Source organism: Myodes glareolus, chromosome 25 (assembly GCF_982192425.1).
Source record: "Myodes glareolus chromosome 25, mMyoGla1.1, whole genome shotgun sequence".
NCBI classification, from domain to species: domain Eukaryota; kingdom Metazoa; phylum Chordata; class Mammalia; order Rodentia; family Cricetidae; genus Myodes; species Myodes glareolus.
In genome coordinates this window covers 22,695,083-22,721,047 of record NC_142050.1, presented here as the reverse complement: position 1 = coordinate 22,721,047, position 25,965 = coordinate 22,695,083, and the positions used below count along the sequence as shown (strand labels likewise).

Here is a 25,965-nt window from a genome sequence, read left to right as displayed (position 1 = left end):
AGAGAAGGGAGTAGGGGAGGAATGGAGAAAGCTCGGTTGACCGGGATGGGGGGAAGGGAGGAAGGATGAATATGGGATCAGGGAAGAATATATTTCAACTAAGGGAGTCATTTTAGGGTTTACAGGAAACTTGATTATATATGGGATCCCAGGTCCAAGGAGAGATCCCCAGATTGTTCTCTGGACAGAGGAGAGGGTGCCTGAACCGACCTTGGCCCATAACCATACTGATGAATATTTTGCTTATCACCATAGATCCTTCATCTGGCGTTGGATGGCGATACAGACGGAGACCCACATTGGAGCACCGGACTGAGCCCCCCAAGATCCAAATGAGGAGCAGAAGGACGAAGAAAATGACGAAGGACTGCGAGGGATGCTATCACCCACCAATACAAGGGGTCGGATTTAATGAGAGTTTACCAAGGCCAGTTGGACTGCGACTGAACGAGCACGTGATCCAACCAGATTCTCTGAATGTGGTCGGATTCTCTGAATGTGGCTGGCCTGGAGTCTTTCTGAGAAGCCATTGACAATGACACTGGGACTAGTTTCCTCTGCATATACTGGATTTTTGGGATCCAGTCTGTTTGGATACTCACCTTCCTGGACCTGGAGGGAGGGGGGAGGAACTTGAACTTCCCACAGGGCAGGAAACCCTGACTGCCCTTAGGGACAAAGAGGGAGGAGGAGAGGGAGGGGGGAGGGGGGAGTGGGAGGGTGTTGGGAAGAGGGGCGTAAATGGAAACTTTTATAATTTAATAAAATTACTTTAAAAAAAAACAAAAACAAAACAAAAACAAAAACAAAAAAAAGTAAACCTTAACTGGATTTATAGAAGACTGAGCTAAACCTGGTTACCTCTATCTGTGGAATTTGGAATTTGTTTTTCAAATTGCTCAGTTATAACCCCTCTTTTCAGTTTTTGCTGCCTCCATCCTTTCTAACTCCTATAACTAACTCAATAGTTACTATGACACCCATCTCAGTAAGGTAGTCAATATGTTGTGTCTGTTTCAGAACTTTATCAGATCATTTATTTTCAATAACTAACTTTTGACAAAAATCTTAACAGGACTGGAAGGTGTAAGATGCAGTTTAAGGAAAAACGGGCATTGATCCTAGATCTTAGGGTTAAGAAAGGTGCCCATGACTGTCCTCAAGTTCAAAACCTTGTACACATTCCTCATATCTTGTACTAAACAATTGTTTAGTGGGCTCGTCCGAAGTCCCAGAGGTTGCTTGTCACTTACATGTATCATACAAGTCACCAACTAACTGTCCTCATTGTGTAGATATTACAGGATTAAAACATAGAACCATCATGTTGTGGGTGAGTGAATAAAACATGGCAGGCATAAAGATGTTGGGGTGTCAAGTCGTGACTTCACAGTGTGAGCCCCAAAGATTGCATCAACTGGCCATTTTCTGCTTTACCTGGCCTAACAAGCATGCTCAGTCTTTCCTCCTTCTGAAATGCTTCTCTCTCATACTAACTTTCATCCACCCTTTTGAAAGTTTTCACTCATTTCTTTTAGGACATTCTGACCTCTCAATTTCTTGTTTGCATGCCAGAGCACTGTAAACACGTGATAGCATTGAAAACACACAATGTCGTCATTCTCAACATTCATTTATTTAATTTTCAAACATTACAATAAACTCACTGAAGGAAATAAATATGCTGCATCACAGGGATTTAGTAACATTGAATATTAAAACCTGAAAGAAGCAAAACTCAATAAATGCTTTATGAAGCAGGTAAATGTGTTTGTATATGCTTAGATGAAAAAAAAATCATTTTAGGTACACAACTTAAACTTGACAATCAGAGATGAAAAGTCAATTTTAAGATTTTAAAAATATGAATTTCAAAAATATATTGCCATACAAAAATAAGATTATTATTTTTTAAGGCTTACTTTTTCATAAAGTCTAAATATAAATATTTTCCAAGAAAGAATAGCTAAAAACTATAATTATGGCAAGTTAGAGAACTTCTTTTTTAAAAGATATAAATGTTTGTTTTCTAGAAGATTTTAATCAATGATAAATTATTAAAATATTACTAAATTTTAACCAATAGCAAATTACTAAAAAACAAATTAATAAAAGACATTCATTTATAGAAACTGGATTTTATTTAATCTTCACTCTTCTCAGACTGTAAACCCTGTAGCTATGACAGCCTTTGAAATCAGTTAATGATAAAAGAATATATTTTGTCTCTGTAATTCTAAGCAGAATCTTGATTATTCCTATAGAACTGTTTCTGAAAGACAATGTCCAACTTTCGAGTGGTGGAAAACCTATAGCAAATATTTCAGATGCTGTGAGGAGATAGAGAGAACAAAAAGATACCCACTGAAGTCTTTCCCCGGCACATGAGGACCTGCTGCGGCAGACGATATGATATCTGTCTGATTGCTACTATCAACATAGGTGTGTTTCCAGTTGTCAGGCAGAGCACTGGGCTCTCCGATGACAAAGGAATTAATGCAAATGTCTTCAATGACACATACGCTGACAGAGCTCACTGTTTCCAGATCATCTCGCTCCTTACAGTTCAAGTTGGCGTAACAACTGCAATGGAAGTTTTTGGAAAAGTACTGTAGGTCATCAAGGGTGGGACTGCCACGGATTACATACTTTCCACTTTTCACAACTTGAATCTGAAAATTTTGGGGGCTCAAGTGAAGATAGTCATCTGAATTCCAGTCTTTCCTCGAACATATGCCTTGATCCTGGCAAAGTGTTTGGCTGCACATTTTGGCTGCCAGGGTGACGTTGATTAAGTAGGGATTCAGTGTGGTCTCCAGGTAATCATGTAAGTTCAGACAAGATTTCTGTAAAGTCATAAAATAGAATATCAAGGCATCAGTTCTATGTGACAATATACTGCATCAAGCAGCTCTTAGAAAACAAAGCAATAGATATACCATATTGTTAGAAAGTACACTTTTTCACTTTTACAAGCAATATTGTTTAACCAATTTTTTCATAACATTCTTAAGTTTTGTGGGCCATTTCATGGCACTATATAGTTATTTAGCTGAGACTCAATTTAGCCATGAACTGTCACAATTATTAAAAAATTAATCAAAGAGATGAAAAGTTTTAACTTTTAAAACATGGGCTTTGAATTTCTCTTGCCCTGATAGTTGGGGTCATGACTTCATAAATAACCTTCAGTATGACTTGGGAATATCTCCAACCTTATAAGTCTTAGTTTCCTATTTGGAAGACCCCCAAGTCAAATTAATTAATTTGATTATGCTTTTTTTCACTTGTAAATTAAAGATGAATTTTGAAGCCTGATCCATAGGACTACTTTGAGTAGAAAAAGAAAGATACTCATATACATAGTTAAATTGGAATTATGATTAATTATGAATAATAATTATTATATGATTGTGATTAATTAATTTTTTAAATTAATCATTAATTTTAAAAGGCCGTAGTAAAAATCCTATTTTTCAGACAAGTTTAAACAGCATCAAAAATAGTTCCCAAAGTGATTGCTCAAAATAAATGGGTTCAAATTGTATGGTTTATATAAATGTTATAGAATTGTGTGTGCATGATAGTATTTTGGCAAATTTTACAGAACTTGAGTGTTGAAAATCTAAGGACTGAAGATGAAAATTGATTAAGCAGTTTAGGAATCTTTGCTGGAAGCATAGAATTCCAGAAAAAGAGTTCTGGTTTTTAATTCCTTATTTTCTGTTCTATAGGAATACTCTGTTTAGAAGCTATGCATCATGGGGCTATGGTAGTGTAAACACTGTGAAAATGGCCACCAACGGGCTGGATTTAAGGCCCACTCCATGAGTTGGAACCTATGCCTGACAGTGTCTAGTGATCAAAAATTTGAAACTGGAGGGACCGTGGGCTTAAGGGAAAATCAAATATTATTGTTTTGCTATAAAATGTAGCAAATGCTATAAAATGTAGCAATAAAATGACTCCTAATGATATTCTGCTATACTCATAGACCAGTGTCTCACTCCATCATAATTAAAGAAGCTTTCTTCTGCTGTAGATGGGAGCTAATAAAGAGATCCACAATTGGGCAATCTGCAGAGAAAGTAAAGTCTTATAACTCAGTCTTAAATGACTTTATCATATCCCTTATAATACAAGGCTCAGGGCATTTTGTAGAAGAGAGGGCAGATAATAGCCAGAGGAGATAAATAACACCAAGGAAACAGTGTGTTTCAGATACAACATGTCTGATACACATAGCAGACTGTGGTAGCATTGATAGGGTCTACACAGATCCGAACAAGACAGAGCATGGGCAATGAGAGGGACAAGGAGATAGGTGTTTCCATTCCAAACCATGAAGCCAACTACAATGAACAGCAACTCATAAAAAAAAAATTAATTTCTTCAAGGGGGTCTGACCATACTTTACGGCAGGCTCCATGCCCAGCATGAGATGACACAAAATAAACTCAAAAGTATTAAGGGGACTTTTTTTTGCCATATTGCTTTGCTTGGGAAATTTTTTAAAACTTACTGGTCTTTTTCTTGTATATCATCATTTCCATTTTGAGTTTTTTATGAGCATATATGCACGTGTACAGACACACATGCATGTGTGCACACACATGTTTGCATTACTGTGTTCCTTCTTAGTTTATTTTTGTTTGCTTTGTTTGCTCCTTTTATGCCTGTTTTATTTGCCTGTTTGCTTTATTAAGAGAGAAAAAAGGCATGGAGTTGGAAGGGTAATGAGACAAGGAAGATATGGGAGGAGATGAGGGAGAGGAATACCATGATCCAAATTCATTTTATGAAAATAAATTTATTTTCAGTAAAAATAAAAATAAAAAATAGAAGAAAAAAGTAGGAGCAGCAGGAAGAGGAAGAAGAAGAAAAGAAGAGGAGGAAGGGAGGAAGAAGAAGAAACAGAAGAGAAAGAGAAAGAAGAGGAGGAGGAGAAGAAAGAGGAGAAGCAGCTACCCATTAAGATGTGAGTGAAACTCTAGCTCACACAACAGTACTTTCGGTAAACAGTTTTGGAAATGGATATCTAGATGCTCCTGGTAGAAATAGCTTATTATCTATTCCCCAATTTCAGCCTATCTCCTAAATGATTTAAGATTCCTATTCAAGTGAGGAATGTTATAGGAGCCATAAAAGACATTAGGATGAAATCTTTCCTCTAGCCCTAGGTGAAGACGTGAAGTTCTGATCTACTTCACTTCAAAGATTCAATATTACATGCTGTTGCTTCTTCCCTTAAGTGTTATCCCTCCAAGATGCAGTTTCCATCTTTCTCTCTTCCCTCCCTCCCTCCCTTCCTCCCTCCCTCCTTCCCTCCCTCCCTCCCCCTCTCTCTCTTTCCTCTCTCTCTCACTTCTCTCTCTCTCCCTCTCTCTCTTTCTCTCTCTGCTTCTTTGCTCTTCTCCCTTTCTTCTTTCCCCCTTCATAACCCACTAAATAAATGTCCAACCTCAAAAATAAAATTAAAAAAAAGTTATTCCAAGGAAAACTCCATGCTCAGTAGGAGCTAATTAACACAAATGGTCTCTGGTGTGTGATGTGTGTGTGTGTGTGTGTGTGCACATGCTAGGGGATTGATATTTGTTTCATTTTGGTCTGTTTTGGTATTCTTTGTGTCTTCGTGGTTTTTAGTTTGTTAGTTTTCTATTCTTGTTTTGCTTTTAAATTTTTAGTTTGAGAGAGGCAGGGGAAGGAGAGGGGGAAGGAAAAAGGAAGAGGGAGAAGTTTTAAAAAGTATGAAGTTGAGTGAATAAGGAAGTGAGAAGGAGCTGGGAGAAGTTAAGGGAGAGAAAAATGATCAAAATATATTATATAGTAGGACTCACGTGCCTGTATTCATTGATAGTAAAGCACTTCTAATATCAACTATTTTAAGTACTTTTTCTTTTTTAATGTTCCAAAAACAGTTTTTATTTACCTTTTTTTTATTTAATTTTCCTTTTATTGAAAATAGATTATTTTCTCAGAAAATATATCCTGATACAGTTTTCCCTTTCCTCTACTTCTCCCAGGTTCCCACCACTTCTCCTCCCTCTTGGTTCCACTTTCTTTCTGTCTAACATTAGAAAAGAACAGGCTTCTAAAAGATGATATTAAAATATAACAAAATTCTAATAAGAAAAAACAAAGATTATCACATTCATATTGAAAAGAACAAACCAACAGAAGGAATAGAGCTCGTGAGAAGGCACAAGAGACCCACTCATTTGTACACTTAGGAATATCATACAAACACTAAACTGTAAGTCATACTGTATACTCAGAAGATTAGTACAGGCCAGTGTGGGCCTTTTCATACTGCCTCATTCTCTGTGAGTTCATATGTGCTTTGATCATGTTGATTTAGAGGGCCTTGTCTTCTTGGTGTCCTCCAATTTCAAGCGTGCACAGACTCTGTCAACATTCTTTAATGCCATATTCTCAGCACCAAATAAATGAAAAATTATACCAAGTTCAATTGACACTGCAGATGCTTTCAGAGACAAAAGTTAAGCAAAAGACAGACTAGGGGAATGAGTATGGTTTGAGGATCACCTTATGTGTACTCCATGGAAAGTTTTAAACTGGCCATAAAAGAGATATAGTATAACTATACCCACATTGGCCAACATCAAGTTACCAATCTAACAGTACTGAATATAGATCTGGGAACTTAACATATCACCATTGCACAGTACAGACATGTGATGTGGCTAGCATCCATTCGAGGATGTATCCATCCATATATATCTAACAGATAGATAGATCTACCCAACCTCATGAACTTAAATGAACATGAAGCAACAACTGGCATATTTTGAGCATTAGTCATTATTTTTATTTTTATTATAAAAGCATATTTATGTTTATGTTATATTAGTTATTGTTTTTAAATATTAATTTTACATTTTTATCTATTATACTATATCATCTTATCATTTTTTTAAATGATGGGTGTGTTTAACTCGCAAATTCCTGAACAAAAACAATCAAGTCTCATAACTTAGGACTGTAGAACTGGCTTCATCACATCATTGAATCTGATAAAAGTGGAGTGGAGGGAAACGGTTTTCTTTGTACTTGTTTTTTGTTCAGTTCTAATATCTGCCAACAAACACAAAACTCTGCCATCACCAGTTTCTCAAATTCCCAGGAATCAGAGGAAATGTGACAGATGATTCATGGGAATATAGATCAGAAATAATGAATAGCAAAGATAAAATGAAACTGATCATGGATTGGGGAAATTTAGCAGAAATGTTTTGAGAGAGTCCACAGGAGATAATGTCATGAGAGTGCCTTGAGTAGAAAATGGTGACACGGAAGTTGAAGATTATTTCTGAATAAATCATACTGAAGATCTTGGAAGACATGGAAGAAGCTGTGCCTATTTTTCATTCACAGACATTACACTGAAATTTTTTTTTAATAGAGGAAGAAAGCAAATCTTATTAAAAGTCAGGAGCTGAGATCTATACCCATTTGCATAAGACAGAAAATCACTTCCTGCTCCAAATAACCAAACACACAGGCGCTGTACTGAGACTGTACAGGGTCAGCCTGCTCTTGGGAGGTGACCCCTAGGAATGACTGTTTCCTACCCTGATGTGCCCATCTGAACAAGACAGGCTATGGAAAGAAGGCCTCCAGGGACCCTCTTTTACAGATCTGGAAGTCCGCTCTCATCACGCTATAACCTGTACTGTTTGTCTCAGTAACTACTACTTATAAAGATGACAAAAGTAAGGGGTAGATAGAACATTCTTGGGATCTCCACTCAATGTGAAGAAGTCTTACTATTTGAGGAGATATACAGGTAAAAGCCCAGTGGCTTACCATCTACTCTCTTTCCTGGTATATACCACACACACACACACACACACACACACACACACACACACACACACACACATCATTCCAATCTTTTTCTGAGAGCCAGAACTGCAAAAACACTCTGCATGACCCTGCTTTGCACTCTGATCCTACATTTCCCACCTTATTCAATATTCATTGGGTCTATTGTGGCAGTAGGAAGGGAAATGGTGAGCACTTATGGCTATATTTTGCTGTGCATATATGCATGATTATTTAAACATTAAAATGACAGAAATATCTTCATCTATTCCTTACTAATTCAACTTACCATGCTTCGTGCTAGACTAAGAGTTCCCCACATTACCATTCCTGAGGCCCCCAAGGCAACTGTTTCACCAATTGTATTCACAAGGTCATTCTAGAAAATACAAGGAGAAGAGTTATCCTATGGGGTTGAAGTGAAGATAATATACATTCAACAGTAATGCCAAAACTAAACATGATGATCCAACAATTTAAATATTTCCATCCTCTCTAAACACTCTATACATAAGCACCTTGTTACTGTTTTAAAATGGAGACTCTTATTACTCTAATTACTTCAGATGGCAAAAGGACATACCCATTAATAAAAAAGAGAAACAGTTAAGGTATAGTTTATTCTACGTATAATTTTTCATGATATGAGTATCTCATAAGATTAAAGCAGGATTCAAGCGCTGGGTTGGGGAGGTAGATTGGTTGGTAAAGTAGATGTTGTGTAAGCCTGAGGACCCAAGCTCCATCCCTAAGACCCATACTTTAAAAAATAATAATGAGGCATGGAGGTGAATGCTTGCAAACTTGTAAACTCAGGGAGGGAGGGAGGCAGATCCCTGGGGCTCACTGGCTAGGTAGACTAACCTAATGGACAAACTTCAGGTCACAGCAAGAGGGTCTGATTCAGAAATTAAGGTCGACATAAGGAATGACACCTGAGGTGAATGAACCCTCACCCATACCAGAAATTTTATTTTTAATTTTAAAAGATTTAATGTGTTCTCATTTTGCCTCCATTACAGACATGGCAAGACACATTCTCGATGTGTATATCCATCAATATTAAATGCCAAACTTCACTCTTTAAAAACATAAAATTATATTCAGCATGGCATTTTAAAATTCATTGTAGAATGATCTCTTAACTGCCATTCTTTGATTTACTTACCTGGTGCAGGTACTGGTAAATTTGATCAGCAAACACAATGCGAGCATATACAAAAACGGGAACTGGATTCTGAGGGTCCTTTGTTCTAGACACCCTAAGGGCCTCTTGCACGCGATTCCTGACATAGAGTGCAGCATTTGGAGATGACTTCAAAATACTCCTCAAATATATAGATGGGTAAAGGGCTGTGCTTTGCTCCCAGATCCAGGAGAGTTCATCATTTCGTTTCTTTTCTATATCAGGGCAATTTCCATTGTAATTGGGGTCTTGAAATTTATTATTATAGCAATCAGGAAAAAGATAAAAACCCCATAAGTGATTTGGCCGAAGTGATTTCCCCAATTTTAAAGTCTGTTCCATAAAGCTTCTTGCTGCCTGTTCAAATTCTTTTCTGGCCCTCTTGGTGGCTTCTGTTAAATTGAGTTGTTTATATTCTTGCTGGATCAATTCAATAGACTTATTCTTGTAAATATCCTTGGGCTTCCAGTTTCTTGACCACGTGGGCCTCCAGTCTTCCCAATCTATGATAGCCAAGCCCACATTGTCTATCGGCATGTAACGCTGGATGTCTTTCTTAGATTTTTCCAAGTGATCATTTAGAGATCCCAACTGGGGTACCCCCCCATAAAGACTTTTTTGTGAGTCGTCTATATGAGGATAGAGGCCAAGTCGATCAGTGTAAAATATTGTGACAGGCTGACCCGTGGCAGTTTTTCTGGGGCTTCCTACTAAAGAGAACAAACTAAGATCTAGTGGCTCATTAAACTTTGTGAGACAAGCCTCAGTTGGGGCATTCCAGACCCAGAGGAAAGGCACATTAGGGATAAGTGGGGGTGCTCTAAAATCCTCTGTCAAGCAACAGGGAAGCAAAAGGAAGACTAATACCGTCTGGGGTGCTCCATTAGACTCAAGAAAGCTCCCAGGAAAGGAGTGCTTCAGATACAACACCCGCATGGCAGAGAATTAATTAATTAGTACGCAAACACTTATTTCTTCCAATATTTCTTCCAAACACTTATTGGTCTCTTCAATGTTTGGTGCAAAAGGTGAGTGAGACAGGGACATGCGGGCCACACTGAGGGTGGAAGCTGATGACCTCTTTACAGTGAATTACTCTTCTTCTTGCATCATGTTTCAGGAATGTTTTGTGACAAGTTGTATAATCTATAACTAAAATAAGGGGAAAAACAGGAAATACAAACTTTATTATATTTGGATTCAAAAGTTTACTAAGTCCTCAACATTGATTACAGGCACTTTAATTCAATTTCAGAAGATAGAATCTCCTACTATGTTTAAATCAATAAGGTTTTCTCTTCTTATATATGGTAGAAATTCTGGAACAGCTAAACTGCCTAATCTCCCAAAATCACATCTTATCCCATAGACAAATAGATGTAACTATGTTTTTTTTTCCTTTTTACTTCGTACAGCCATCAGATGCCTTAGCAAAAACAAGTTGAAAGGAAATTAGCTCTTGCTTAGCAGTGTTAAAAGACCACTCTTGTCAGTATATGCCAGATTTTGAAAACAATTTCTCATACAGTTGAAAATGTTTGCCTTTTCATGATTCATTTATATGTGTGACTGTAGTGATGGTATTAAGAACTAAACCCAAGGTCTTGCCCATGAAGCAAATACTGACTACTAAGTTCCATTCCAGTCACTGTTTGCTTGACTAAGGTCTTATTAAGCTTTCCCAGTTGACCTGGAACTTGGAATCATTTCTTCTCAGCCTCCTAGGCATTTGGCATTAACGGCTGTGCATCACCATTCTGGCTCATAATTCTCAATTTGTTCACCTGTACTTGTTTTCTTAGCAATGACAAGGAAGAGAGCAAAAGGCAGCTTTTATGTTTACAATAAGATAAACAAGTTCAAGAATCCCTTAGAAGACTGCTGAACCCATTCTTACAGCAATGTCCACTCGTGGTTAAAAAAATAAATAAATAAAGCTACTATATGTCTTCACAAAAGGAATTGACTGTGTCCTACCTTTAATGAAAATGGGATATGGATTTTGGACATTGGATACAATTTAATAAGCAAAATTTCATTGTTATTCTGAGGTAAGCTGAAGGATGATTAGCAAGTTTGTCGTATAATAAATGAATCAGGAGCCAGATATTAATTTCCATGATTCAGTACTTGAAAACTTACCACTTTTAACACATGTTTAAATGTTTTCCTTCTAGGATGAAAATATGGCCTTTCTATAATTATGTTTTTAATATATTTCTATATGACAGTAAAATGCTAATGATATCCTTCTTACTAGAATACTGTCCTTATCATAGGAAGCTATTCATTCATTGCCATTGTTGAAAAATAACCTCAAAAGAATGGTACAGTCAAAATAAAAGACAATCTTAACTTTTCTTAGTCTCTATTTTCAACAATGAGTTATACCCTTATGTTCAAACAAGTAAAGCTCCCAAAAGACCTCCATATTATACATTGTAGGAAATTTTAATCTAAAGTGAAGGAGAAAAAATAATTCCTTTCAATTATCAAGTGTCAACATTAATGCCTGAATGACAGATGGAACAAGGAAATTTAATAAAAGCTGTAGCCTTTTAGGAATGCCAGATAAGAGAGACACTAGGTCTTTGTTTTTCCAGGGTCTGGTTCACTCATTATAATTTCTTGGTCATACATTTACCTTAAAAATGTAAAGATTTTATTTTTCTTTACAACTGAATAGTGTTCTGTTTTGCATGCTAACCACAGGCTCATTATCCATTCACGTGTCAAAATACATTTAGGTTGTTTTCATCTCCTACCTCTTGCTAATGGGGTGGGTTGTAACATTGTTAATCAAATGTCTGTGAGGCGGGATGTCACATCCTTTGGTCATGTGTCAAGGAGTGGTTAGTTGGGTCATATGGTAGATTTCGTTTTAGTTTCTGGAAAATTCCCCATTCTGATTTCTAGAGTATGAACTAAATCACATACCCACTTACAAGGGTGAGAGTTACTTTCCCCCCACAATCTCACCAGCATTTTGTTGACTTAGCCATGCTGCCTGGGGTGAGAAGAAATCTTTAATATTCAATTCATATTTTCCTACTTACTAAGTGATTCCAAAAGGAATGTATGTTATATATGTGACTTCCTCTCAGGGGTTAGGGTGGGTCCCTAATGCTGAAGACACTGCACACTTAGGGCACAATACTCAATAATTTGTATTGGATGTGACCTGAATACCTCTCTCATACAGTCCATCTTAAAATGGTTCCAGAAAATATTATGCAAGCTGTCAAGGGAAAAAAGACAATTAACAGTCCTATGCAGCTGCACACTTAAAAATCATGATGATTACCAGCACAGCAAGATATACATGAAGGCGCAATAAGTGGCATTCACATATCAGTGCCATTCAACAGCTGTCAAACTGAATTTAAGATTCACTCAATAAGGATCTTTGAGTGAGGAGGATCTTTGAGGAGGGAAATCATGTCTATTACTAGCAACCTAGCCAGCTTCCCTGGGGCTAGTGAGGTTATGAACCTTAGAAAAACTACTGCAACTTTTCTCAAGAAATATAATTCTTTATTATATTCTAGATGTTCTTCTTATGCCCACAGATAAGAGTAGCTGCCATCCTTCAGCAATAAAGTCTTTCTTTATAGAAAACAGAGACCGTCACAGAAAGCCACAACTGGACACAATGCAGAGGTCAATATATTGTAGCCCATTCAACCCCAATAGATTCATCTACATCACAGCTTCTGTATCCATCCTGGTCAAGGAGCATCTCAGATAATGATCAAAACAATTGCTAGAGCCATTTATATGGCTCTTGGAAACCAGGAAGTATGGTGTAAAAAAAAATCTTTTCTAGAAGTGTCTTCATAAAAATGACTAGCACAATCACAATATCAATGGATATGTAGTTGTGGAAAGGAACATTTTCAGTGTCCCACCCTTAGACAAAGAACCACAGGTAACTATTAGCAGCTGGGAGAAGAAAAATTACCCTCTCCCAAGAATACGCCCCTACCTTGGTTATTCAATGCAGAGTGACAGACGTTAAAACCATATATACACATACATACAAGCAAACAAAAGACTGACTCAGTAGGCTGAGATTGTATATTGCACACACACACACACACACACATGTATATGTATAAACATATATATATATATATATATATATATATATATATATATATATATATATATATATATATATAAGAGGCTACTAATTTCAGAGTAGGGCTCCTGGGAGGAGTTTGAGGGAGGGTGGAGGAAGGGCCTGGAGGAAGGAAGGGGAGCACACAAAGTGGTATAATATTATTTCAACTAGAAAAGTTTTAAAAATAAAAATAAGTTTTAAAAGCTTAACTAATTTAACACCAAGTAACGAGTGGCCTTATCCTTTCTTTCAACTATATATAAAGCATCCCTACTAGAAAAAAAAGAGATAGAAAATTCAAAACACTTCCAAATCTAAAACTTTATGAGCACCAACATGAAATGACAGTGGAAAATTCTATACCATTAAACTGTATCCCATGAATTAAAACATTTTAAAGTACTGTATAAAATTGCTTCCAACTAGATAGATATAAAATAACAGAATTTCATTTTTCTTTGGTTCTATTTCTAAGATATCTCCCGCATATATTCACATATTCTAAAACTACATGAACTTTGGATTCTGAACCTTTTCCAATTCCATGCAGTTCAGGTAAGGGGTCTGTCACTTGTATACTATTACAGTTGGCTCTTGAGTATCTTCTTCTTTCTCCTGTGAACGATTTTATCAATACACACCAGCTAGGTCCTGATATCCCCCTCAACCCCAATGCACGGAATTCACCTTGTTCTCTAAATTCATTCAGTCCACCACTGCTTAGTGGCTTCATGGCAAGAAATTGGTTAGTTTCTGTGTCTTCTCAAGTGCTGATGGGCTGGCTGCTTCCCTTTATAAAGAGTTTTCTTTCAAACTAATCTTAGAAGCATAAGAATGAAATACATTTAAAATCCTAGTTAGTTTAAGCTATTATTCTTGTTTTAAAGAAACTTCATCAATGGAATACTTGCTTGTTTATTAAGTCCTTTGAACCAGGCACCACTTGTCTGAGAAATCCCAAAATCATTTTGTAATAAGATTGTAAAGCCATATGTACACACCTACCAATGTAATACCACTATATATTCACAAGTCTTTAAAATGAGACTTTTTCTATATGAGAAACTACTTGGAGTAAAGTCACTCTGACACTTTAAAACCACATTTCTTCTTGATGGAATTTATGTGAATATCAGAACCAGTTATAATCCTAGGGAAGCAACCAACAATTTGTCTTCAATACTTGCTAATTAAAGTAAAATGTTTAACTCCAAACCGAGGCACACAAAAGCATGTAAGTACGTGATTAAGGGGTCAAATTTCAGATCTATGCGTGTTCTGTTTTTTTCTGGCTGTCTTTTAATATCTTTGAGCTAATCCAGGATCCAACTATCATATGGTTTTCCAGTAAAAGCTGAAAGTTAAAATAAAATGCGAAGCTAAAATGAGTCTATCGGAGCAGATCTGAAGTAGTGCCTTCTCTTCCCTGCAGAAAGAAAAATTACCAGTTCTTACGTTTGCTCAACACAGTGCTGATCAGGACTTTTGGGCTATTTTCTGGCAAAGGACTTGGCTGTTGGTTTTTTAAAATTTTATTGTGCATATTTAAAATGTATAAAAAATAATGTTATGAGAAGGTACAAGTTGTTGAGATCAAGACAGGCGATTTGGGACAGGAGAGGCCCAACAAAAGGGACCAATTTTCTCATATTGATTTCTGCTCATTTTACAGAAAATTCTTTTTTTCATAAGGAATGCTTTGCTCTAGTACATTGTAATTAAAAGTCTAGAAATTCCAGACACAATAAAGAAATAGAAGCTATCACACTGCTGTATCCAGACCTTCGTTATGCTGTTCTTTATCCACTTAACCATCAGTTTGATGGCATAGACTCCATGCAGCTATGTTTACTTTACCATTGAAATTACAGGTTTTTAAAGATAAACTCTTACTATAAGTAAGATGAGAAGTTTCAGCAACCTTGGTAAGTATTGATATACTAAAGGTGATGTTTTGGTGGCAAAAAAGAACTTAGGAGCTGGTGAGGCATAGAAAAGGGCACAAGGCTTAGGTCATTCTCTGGACATTCCCTCAATCTCCATTGTACAATTCCAAGAACACCTGCGTGATAAAGGCACAGTCACAAGGCTGAGACAGCTGCTAGCCTGCAGGAGCCTCATAATGCCAAAGGCAATTTTTGCTATGTTTGGATCATACCCAAAAATATCAAAAGACTCATTCTTTGAAATAACAGAACACCGCAATAGAAATCCGCTTAAGAGTAGATTTCTGTTTTATTGTTTTTGTACACCGGTGACACCGGGGACAGTTCAGAACAAAGATGGATGCCTACCATCAATAAAACATTACAGGGATTCTAAAGTAAGTTTCAGACAAACTTTTTTTAAAATATTTAATTATTTATTATGTATACAATATTCTGTCTGTGGGTATGCCTACAGGCCAGAAGAGGGCACCAGACCTCATTACAGATGGTTGTGAGCCACCATGTGGTTGCCGGGAATTGAACTCAGGACCTTTGGAAGGGCAGGCAATGCTCTTAACCGCTGAACCATCTCTCCAGCCCCTCAGACAATCTTTTAAAAGGTAAGATTTTCCGAGCAGTGGTGGCACATGCCTTAATCTCAGCACTCAGGAGGCAGCGGCAGGTGGATCTCTGTGAGTTCAAGGCCAGCCTGGTCTACAAGAGCTAGTTCCAGGACAGGTTTCAAAGCTACAGTGAAACCCTGTCTTGAAAATCTAAATAAATAAATAATAAACATAAAATAAAAATAAGATTAAAAGGGTCAGAAAGATGGCTCTTACCAAATACCTGAGTTCAGTTCTCAGTACTCATATTGGGTGGCTCACAACTACCTGTAACTTCAGGTTCATGGGATCCAACACTATCTTTTGCCTTCCATGAACACACACACACACACACACACACACACACACGAACACACATATAATTAAAAATTTTTTTAAAAAAAATAAGCATAAACCATAGAAAAAGTGCCAGTTTCTTCTCTTAAAGCAAGATATTTTCTATCAGTTTTTTTCTTGAAATATATTTTACAGTTAATTTGGCCAGAACTAAATTACATAAGCTTGATTCAACAAGAAAATTTAGTATATCATTACATTTCTACTTTCTTCCTTTTTAATTTCTCATTCTACTTCCTTATCCTTGGTGCCTTGTATCTTTCCCTTAGCTTTCAGAATGTTGCCCCAAATAAGTTTGGGAAGTCTGGAGAACCTCAAAGCCCAGGAAGTTGTACTTCTACATCTTCCGGGGATGATTAGATGGCAGAAGCCCTAATTACACAATGAATTGAGTTACCTGAGAAAAGATGTGGAACATTACGGATACAGAATTTCGTAACCACCTTCCCCAAAGCTAGTACTGCTTTTTCTCTATTTGATTACGACACAGAAAGAAAAACCGGCAACTTACTACTGAAACAAGCGTTTTCATCTAGTGTCTCTGTAGGTCCGAAGGGTTTCCAGTCTATTGGTTATGTAGTAGTTCATGTTCTGTGTGAGGAAAGGCAGCCCTTTGACCAAAGAAGGTTTTGCATTGTTTCTTTATGATGGGGAAGAAAGACCGGTATTTCTGTGTGTGGTGTGTGAGTCGTTGTTTGTGTTTGGTTGCAAGGAAGATTTGCAAGAATGGTACATTAACAAAAGAATGCTATAAATTGTTTTATTGGCGTTTGAAATGAGTTCCAGGGTCCAGTGGTAAATGCAGCTCCCATTAGCTGGTTTTTTTTTTTTTGATGGCTAAGCATTTTAGGTTACTGATAGGTAAATGTATCTACATTATAGTACAGTGAACCTTAAGACAAATCAGCATTCACTGCAAATACGATTTCTTTTAAAATATTAGAATTAATGTTTTCAAAATGTTAGGAAAGGAGTGCTTGGCTAGTTGTCATAGGAAAGTCTAGCATTCTGAATCACCCTCCTTTCCTCAAAATATCAGTGACCATGGATAGCTACTGAGACGTCCACCAGCCTTCGCAGTAACAGTTAATTATGATCAAATTCTTATTTCTCAGCTGGGAGATGCATCAAAGGAACTCTGGGGAGAGGGCTCTTCTTCACTTCCTGTGTCCCTGAAATACTCCCTGTCCTTTCCTTGCACCAAGTAACTCTTCTTTCTCTCTGATTTCATATGATTGTTTCAACCTCACACCAAAGCACAAGTTCATCTCCTGTTTGAAATCTTGGTTACTAGGTCTAAATTTGTCCATTGGGGGCTGTTAGGATAAAGTGCTATAGCTTGTGGACTGGAGAGGTGTTCCAACAGTTAAAGCACGTCCTACTCTTCAGGAGCAGCTGATTTCAGTTCCTAGCACCATCCGTGGTGGCGACAGCCAGCAGTTCACGAGCTCCCACACCCTCTCTGGACACCACAGGCACCTTCACACATGTGGTATACACATACACACACCCACACACAGAGCTGCAAATTAAAAATTATAAATCTTAATAATTATAGATTCTGTAAGAAAATGAGAATTTTATTTTGTTTAATAGCATTCTGAGATCAAAATGCAAGCAAAATATGGCAGTAAGGAGAAGCAAGCTCCCTGTGGCCTGTCTTAGACAGAGAGCTCCGATTTCATACCATCACTCCTCAAAGGTCACCACATCTAAATATCTCTGTGATGGTTGATTTTCAGCAAGAACAAACATACATATGTAGGTGGGGTGGAGCATAAGCTTTCATGGCAATATTTTAAACATCGAATGGATTTCAACTTGAATAACATTATATTCCTCAATAGCAGTTCCTTTTGGCCTTAGACATCAACTTGCTTCTTAGAAGATATAAATTTAAAAGGGAATTTAAAGAACATTTACACTAATCTAATCCTATATTGTAATAACTGCCATCATTTCCCTTCACTAATGACATGCTGTGATATAATATTAGAAAGTTTGTGTCATGAAATGAAACTAGAAATTAGAAACACTTACTGGTGATGCCAATATATCAGGGAAGGAGACTGTAGTAGGTGTAGCATGAATGCTATTTAACATTTGTGGATCATAAAAACCAATGACTGTAATTAGATTAGGGTGTAATTCTAGAAAACTGTGAGGAGGATTATGAATCCCTAGGCTGAGGTACCAAAGTGTATTTACCAAAAATCTATATTTGGAGCAGTGGTTCTCAACCATCCTGATGGTTCGACCCTTTAATATAAGTTCTGCATGTTATGGTGACATCCAATCATAAGATTTTTTTGTTCCTGCTTCGTAATTGTAATTTTGCTCCTGTTACAAATTGCAATGTAAATATCTGATATGCAGGATATCTGATATGTGACCCCAACCAAGAAGGGTAACAACCCACATGTTGAGAACCACTGACTTCAGAGAATGCAGAGTTGTTAAGGATGACAGCAGAGCTCACAGTCTCCATCAAAGTCTGTGAATTATTGAGAAAGGAGAGAAGAAGCAGGATTTAGGAAAACTGTCCAGAGCTAGAGCTCTTGACTGACAGCTGAGAACCACAGGAGTACCCCTACTTCTGGCGGCAGTCTCAGCTTACAGGTAGCTTTGCTTTGCTTTTAGCTATCTGCCTGTACATCAACTTTCCCATAGTCCTCTCCTTGGGTTTATTTCATTTACTTAAGCAACTCGCAGACATGAAGGAAAAGGTTTAATAGTCTGCCATACAAGTGCTGTAAAGGACAGGAATGGAGAGAGTCATAGAATGATTGTGGTTGAAGCATTCACAGCTCATACTCTCCGTAGGTAAACCACCACCCAGGACTTTCCACATGGAAACTCCACAAGTCTGTCCTTTCTAATTTCAATGGTGACTTCATTGCATTGACTTGATAAAAGCATTGACAAATATGTCAAAATGAGGCCGTCAAAGAGAGTTGGTTCTGATGACTGTGAACTGGAAGCTCCAGGCAAGGTCTCTTTGGCCACTTTGTACACACTTCCAGCACGAACAGTGTGAGGTAGGCAACCTCTGGAAGAAGGAGTCTTATGACTTCTTATCAGACAAAGGAAAATCAGAGGATTCATGGAAAATTCAAAGACAAAGTTCAGGGACAGTTAACATTTCCACGACATTCCTGGGAGAAGAAAAAAATCTCATAGCAGGAAGGAAATTATGAATCAGGACCTACAGATGAGAAACAGATTTATGTAAAATACTAGCTAATAATGTTTGTGTATTAAGTGCAAAATACATATTGTTACTAAAAATGAATCAAATCACTTTGATAGATGAAAATTTTATAGCTCAACACACAGATTTAAAGTATAAAAGTGGCCATGTTCTAATTAATTGGTCATAATTACTTTACTTCCTTTCTTAATTTGTTCTCTCAACAACCAGAAGAAAACTCCTACCTGCTTGAAGAAGGCTTAAGTAGCATCAGTAAATATCCTAACTACCAATGAAATATTCTAGGTTAGGACAAATAGGATCAGCATTGAGATGAGACAAAAACTCAAATTACCTTGCCCAGATATTTAACTTCAATATACTTTAGAGTTTTATTAATTAACTATAAAACATGGGTGATAAATAACTAGTACACAGGTTTCTTTGCAACATTACAGCAGAATAGTGTACATTCAAAAACATGGCAGAGCACTTCTGGGCGGGTTTAGAAGACCTCAAACACAATGCCTGCCATTTTAAAGGAGCTAAAACTCTTAGACAGAGCTGAGCAAAAGCCGATGAGGGAAGGGCTCTCTCATCTCCCAAGGAGATAACTCTTAGCCTGTACTAGGCACCCTCCCCTGTACATGAAAGAGTAGACCGTCCTATAACTGGTAACTGTGAGCAGATGCTAAGATGAATTTGTGCAATCAAACCTTTGCTGTGTTCTTTATTGACAGTAACTTTTCCATGCATACGTTCTAGTCACTTTCCTATAAGTTTAGTGGATTTCCCTATGTCTTGTTAGTTTTTCATAAAATTCTGTTTTAAATGGCCATAGTTTCTTCTTTGAATTTTTCCTGCGCACATGAAAATAATTAAATAAATTTTGTTTTGCTCTTATTTGCCTATTAGTTCAGTTTACAGCCCAAGTCACAGAACCTCAGAGAAGTTTGTTTTCACCATGGTGGAACATCATTACCCAAAATACCCTGCTTACTCCTAAAGCAACAACTGACATTTTGGAGGCATCAGAGTCAGTCAAAGGCAAGAAATTTTTGTATCAGCCTTCAAAATATCTGCCTGTAGAGTGTGGCCAATTAAATAAAATTATCACTAGAGCATGAACACTGAGAAATGTAGTGGGGTGGTCTTTCTGTACACTGTGAATATGTGTTGCTCTCATTGGTTGATAAATAAAGCTGTTTTGGCCTATGGCAAGGCAGGATATAGCAAGGCAGGAAATCCAAGCAGAGACACAGGAGAAGGGAGGAATCAGGGATATGCTAACCAGCCAGTGAGGAGGCAAGACATACAGAAAATGAGGTAACAAGCCAAGAAACACACGGCAATGCATAGATAAGGAATATGGCTTAATTTATATGTTGGAGCTAGCTAGTAATAAGTCTGAGCCATCGGTCAACTATTTACAAGTAATATTAAGTTTCTGAGTGATTATTCAGGAATTGGTGGGCAGGAGAGAAGCCTCCATTTACAGGGAAACAATAAAATCGCTCCAATTCACTGTTCCAAATAGGATTTTGGAGTCTGTTTTACTGGTAATAGTATTTGAAACCTAGGAATTTTTTTATTTTTCTGACATTTCTATTGCAAATGGAAATATCATGCTAGTGTTTCAAACTGTTCCTTTTCCTTCTAAATAGTTTATCCACCATCAAGCCTGCACCTAGGAAAATGAAACCTTTTGAGAATAAAAGAACGGACAAAGTTATTACATGCAGCTGAAAATTGATCCCTTTGTTTCCTTTCTCCACCCAGTTTGCAAACTTATTTTCCTGATAATATTATTTACATTCAGGGAAATCTGGGGGGGGGGGGAATATGCTAAGTTTTTTAAACAATCAGCAAATGGTTCATACTCTGCACCAGAAATTCTACTGTAGCCTATTTTGTTTCAATCATTGGTTTTCACTTACTTCCCACTGGATAAGATACACAAGTAGTGAGAGACAGGGAACTAAAATGCAATTGACTCTGCCCTAGCATTCATATTCTGAGCAAATTCTTTCCTATTTTACTAATTGTAAATATTACAAACTTTCCAGAGGAAACCATTCTGCCATCACGAGGTCTCACAGAGTGACGATGACACTTCACATGACCTTATGGACCTATTTCCTGCCTTTGGAGACAGTCACACTGCTGAATTATTCACTGCATGTTCAGTGGAAGGACTGATTGCAATCCGAGTATTCATGCTGACACCAGGACCATGGTAAAGATATTAATAACTAAGATTATTCCTCATTTTGACATTATAGATTGACTTTGACCAAGAAACTCATATTTTCATCATAAATAAACTATTTGTTCACAATAATTATTTTAATTCTCAAAATAATTTTATAATTGATAACATGCTTAATAATCAGGACAAGATGGAAAATCTAAACATAAAAATTAAAAAATACTTATGGAAAAATTCCAGTCAAGAAATTGAACTTAAATAACCAAAATGGGCCTGCCTTTATAATAATGGAAAACTTCAGCTATGAACATAAATGCTAGTGGTGATTTTATGCTTAGCAATATCTCGTGCTTTTAAAAAAAGAACAACCCTTCTATTCCCAGAGTGAATGGACTTTCCAGGCACAATTAGATGTTATGATTTGCAATACACAGGAACTAACTGGCATATGTACATGGGACATATTGCATGTGAATAAAGGAGAGCCTCCACTGAACAATAATTCTTGCCATTGCTTTCAGCCCAAAAGTCAAGTGTCTATCAAGAAGCTAAGAAAATACTGTGCACTGTTACCTGACTTGGAAGGGCCTTATGAGAATCTCCTCACCACCTGCACTTCCATTTTAATAACAGACACTCCTCCTGCCTTCAAGTGGATCATGGCCTAGCTAGGCTCACCAACATTCCCAGGACAGCTGGAGTACCATCTCAACAGCTGACCTCATAGAAAGAACTCCAGAGTCAATTCAAGGTCCTAGAAGCAGATGACATCACAAAGGAGCAGATTTTCCCAAGATCACAGATCAAAAAACTTTACTCCGTCTTTCTTTTGCCTCTTTTAGACTCTCACTTGCCCGAAGAAGAACATATTTTTAATACAAGCCTTCCTCCCTCCTCAATCTATCCTGCTCAACCTCTGATCTTCTGGGAGGGGCTTTATTTCAAACTTGTCTCTCCTATCAGCCTCACTGTTTTCCTAAGTGAGGCATGATTTTTATAGTGCCCTACAACAGTTGTCCAAACTTTTGTCATGTTAACTGATCAATCTAATTGTTAGTAATGCCAGTATCTCACTAATATCAAAAATATGAATTGCTTTCATCTCTGCAAATATGATCATCAAGCAGACCCATGGTAGCAGATGGATGAATGAAGGGATGGCATCTGTGACCAGACAAGAATGTCCGGCTGTCCTTTCTGCAGGTGAGATCCTCAGGTCTAAGAAAAAGTTCATGCAATGGTTTTGGTTTATGGACTATTCACGCCAAAACAGTCACCTGTAGATACACAACCACTCTACAAAGCTCCTGTGAATAATGCTGTTTACTAAGAATTCTATGACACAGAGTATCTTTTTTATATGTGTGAACAGAAGACACCAGCACTACCCACCAGACAATTGAGATTCAACCTCTTTATTGGACTGACATATTCACACTATTGGAAGATGAATTGAATTGGAGGCAGTGTACTTACATGTGTTCTTTTCAGTGTATTTCCTCCTAACGCAACTCTCACTACTCAGGTACTGAACTGATTCTTTTCCCCACAGACACCAATTTAGCTTTTACTTTAAGATAATTTACACTGAAGTTTTCAACAGAGAAATGAGTGGCTTCGGAACACTCCATGGAAAAATATGTCATTTAGGCATATTAGGTTTTTGAGCTAATGATGATGAAAGAACAATAAGTGTAGGAAGGAAATCCCTCATGTGTGCTATAACCAGCCCTGGAGTAGGAGATGAGACTATTCTGGACACTTGGCACCTGGATGAATATAAGCAAGCCTAGTAATTCATTCATTTCCAACAAATATTTCTCTTTCTCAAGAATTATTATGCCTTGCAAGCCAAACTCCCTTTCCTCTTTGGACTATCAATTTTTACAGCTTAGTATTCTTTACTTTTTTCTTCTTCTTTTGACGTTTAAAAGCTCTTGGTACTAGTTGTTTCTTCACTTCTTTTGATCTTCCTTATCTCAAGAAGTCTCCTTTGTATCTGCAAAATTATTAAATAAAATGTATGTTCTCTGTTAATCTGCCTTTGATTTATTCAGTCAGACACACAGAACTTAAAAAGAATAAAGGCAAGACTTAGTTGTTTTGTTTGTTTTCCTTTATACTTGACACATAAGAGAAAACAAAATAGTTTTCTATAGTGGAGTGTCATTGGGTATACCAACCACATTCCAGGACAGGCCTCACACCCAGGAATAGTCAGTCAACACAAAGCAAATTCTGTGGTTTGGGGCATGTGTGTATGTGTGTGTGTGTATGTGTGTGTGTGTATGTATACCATTGTTTTGCATTTTTTTGTTTTATTGGGCTTCTGTTTGTTTTGACTTTTTTAAGTTTGCAATTATATATGTACAGAAAACTTAGCAGTATACATTTAACCCAGTTTAGTAGCAAAAAATTGCCTTTTCCAGTTCAGCAAATCGAGCTACAGATTGGGACCCAGGATGCTGCCTCCCCAGTGGCTGCAGATCTCATCAGAGTTAACCTGTGTGAAGAGAGCAGTGGAGTATGTCTACCTGTAGACCAGACACACCAGCCTAGCGTTTTCCTTGATGATGCTGTAGGGGACCCCCATCTTCCAACACAGAGCAGGCAGAAAGATTACCAGCTGAATGGGGTCTACATTGCGGGCAATCACCACCATCTAAGCCTTCTTGTTTTCCACCAAGGTGGTGACTGTATTGACCCCTGCTCTAAGGGCAGGTGATCTCTTACTCTGGACATCCCCTTTGCTAGCAGCTTTCTTCTCAGTCGGGGCCAGCAGCCTTGCTGCTTCTCCTGCTGTGTAGTTTGCAGGTTAATGGCAGGAGATACTTTGAGCCCCTGACAGAGGATGGCCCTTTGCCGCTGCGGCCTAATGGAGCTGGGCTATTTGACGAAGCGTGTGAGGTCTCTTTTGAGCTGGATGTCCTGCCCAATGCCAAAGTTCTTAAGCCTTTTCTCAAACAAGGGATCATCACCTTTCTGGACTCCTGTTTCTTCACGATGGCGGGGATTGGGGCCACCTTCTTCCCCGTGGACTTTCTTTCCTTGAGTATCTTGCTTGGCTGGAAGAGAGAGAAAGAAAACGGAATTGTGGGTAATAAGTAAACGGTCGCAGAGATCTTGACCTTTTTTTTTTAAAGCTCATAGAAAGAACATAAGGTCGGGTAGCAAAGGAGGCAGAGAGCGTCAAGGAGGAATGGAAGAGGGGGAAATGTGATAGAAATACATTATATAAAATAAACTAAATAAGAAAGCAACAAGTTGAGTTTTTCTATTGTTATTATTAATACTTTTGTTTTTTCCCACTTGCTTTTATAACTAAGGCAGTAGCAGCAGGTGTGATGAGTATATAAATCCCTAGCCTATTTAATGATCTGTATTTCCTTCGGCACTAACTAGAACTCCTCCAAAACGAAAACTGAATCTAAATAGGTGAACCATGGAGAACTTGTTTTGGTGGAAACGAAAACACTTCAGGAATTCATGCTGTAGCAATACTAAGGCACAGAGGCCTAAGTGATGATGCTCAGGAACCAAACTTGGTGCCGCTGAGAGACAACCTGCACAAGCAAATATTCGTGGACCAGGACGATATCAACACATCAGAGGGATCGGCCCCTTTGTGGGCTGCGCTCTCTGCCTTCACTTCTCTGGAAGGGAGCATGAGAAAACGCCCTGTTCAGCGTAGGCTCTAAGTTGTTTTCCTTTAATCCAATGCCATAGTATTCTGACCAGCAAATTGAAACTTATCTGGAAGATTTTGCTCCATTGAATTAGATCACTAAAATAAATTATATATATGTAAGCAACATTTAATTGAAATAGTAGCAAACCATATGATTAACACAAAATCCAGATATTTTTTCCAGTGTCCGGAGACTATATTTTAGTCTGGTCAAACAAGTTGATTGTGCCTCTATTCCACAAAAAAGGAAGAGTGGTTATCAAAAATCAAAACAATGACAGTTTTTCTTTGGCTTGTAGTGTGTTCATTGCATCTATAAGATACCAGCAATTATCAATAGGCATTGTTGCAGCATAGAGTGTAATTGTACAGCAGATGTTATACAAAAGCAAAGTGAGGTAAAACTTCAGCCTCATAATACCACTATAAATATGTGGGTAAAGTCTCTCTACCTCTCTGTACTCCACAGAAATCTGCAGACATTTACCCTTACAAATAAGAAGACCAGACATCTGTATTTGTCTCGTCACCAAGAACAAGGGAAAGTAGAAAACTGTCATCAGTCTTAACTGAGATAAAGAAACTGAACCTCCGAGCTAGAGCACCAAGAAAACACTATTATGGCTAAGGCATGACCAGGGTAGTCTCAGGTATAGGAAAGAGAAGAATTTTGAGAAAAGTTTGAGGAATAAGATGCAAAAATACCCATGAACGTTTCTGACATTGAGAGCTGTTCTGTTTCCGAATGCTTAATGAGTTTAAACCAAAAAAGAGATTGGGAATGGAGACAAGAACTTAAGAAAACCTACTCCTTTGATTAAGAAACAAATGTAACAA

At 37.5% G+C, this 25,965-nt stretch overlaps 1 protein-coding gene across 3 annotated transcripts; it reads right to left on the bottom strand.

Annotated features, from left to right (window-relative positions):
• Positions 1-1,614: 1,614 nt before the first annotated feature.
• On the bottom strand, positions 1,615-24,525 carry LOC125411078 (hyaluronidase-5-like). 3 transcript variants are annotated; one of them, XM_048450942.3, is made up of 5 exons: positions 24,419-24,525; positions 23,346-23,439; positions 9,014-10,183; positions 8,135-8,224; positions 1,615-2,846 (listed from the first exon to the last, which is right to left on the bottom strand). In XM_048450942.3, exons 3-5 carry the CDS (start codon positions 9,965-9,967, stop codon positions 2,310-2,312), a joined length of 1,581 nt encoding a protein of 526 aa, XP_048306899.3. In that variant the 5' UTR covers positions 9,968-10,183; positions 23,346-23,439; positions 24,419-24,525; the 3' UTR covers positions 1,615-2,309. The 3 variants fall into 3 exon arrangements, with proteins under 3 accessions (XP_048306899.3, XP_048306901.3, XP_085539841.2); XM_048450944.3 differs by lacking the exons at positions 23,346-23,439; positions 24,419-24,525 and adding an exon at positions 22,014-22,138; XM_085683715.2 differs by lacking the exons at positions 23,346-23,439; positions 24,419-24,525 and adding an exon at positions 16,553-16,667.
• Between the last annotated feature and the right edge of the window lie 1,440 nt (positions 24,526-25,965).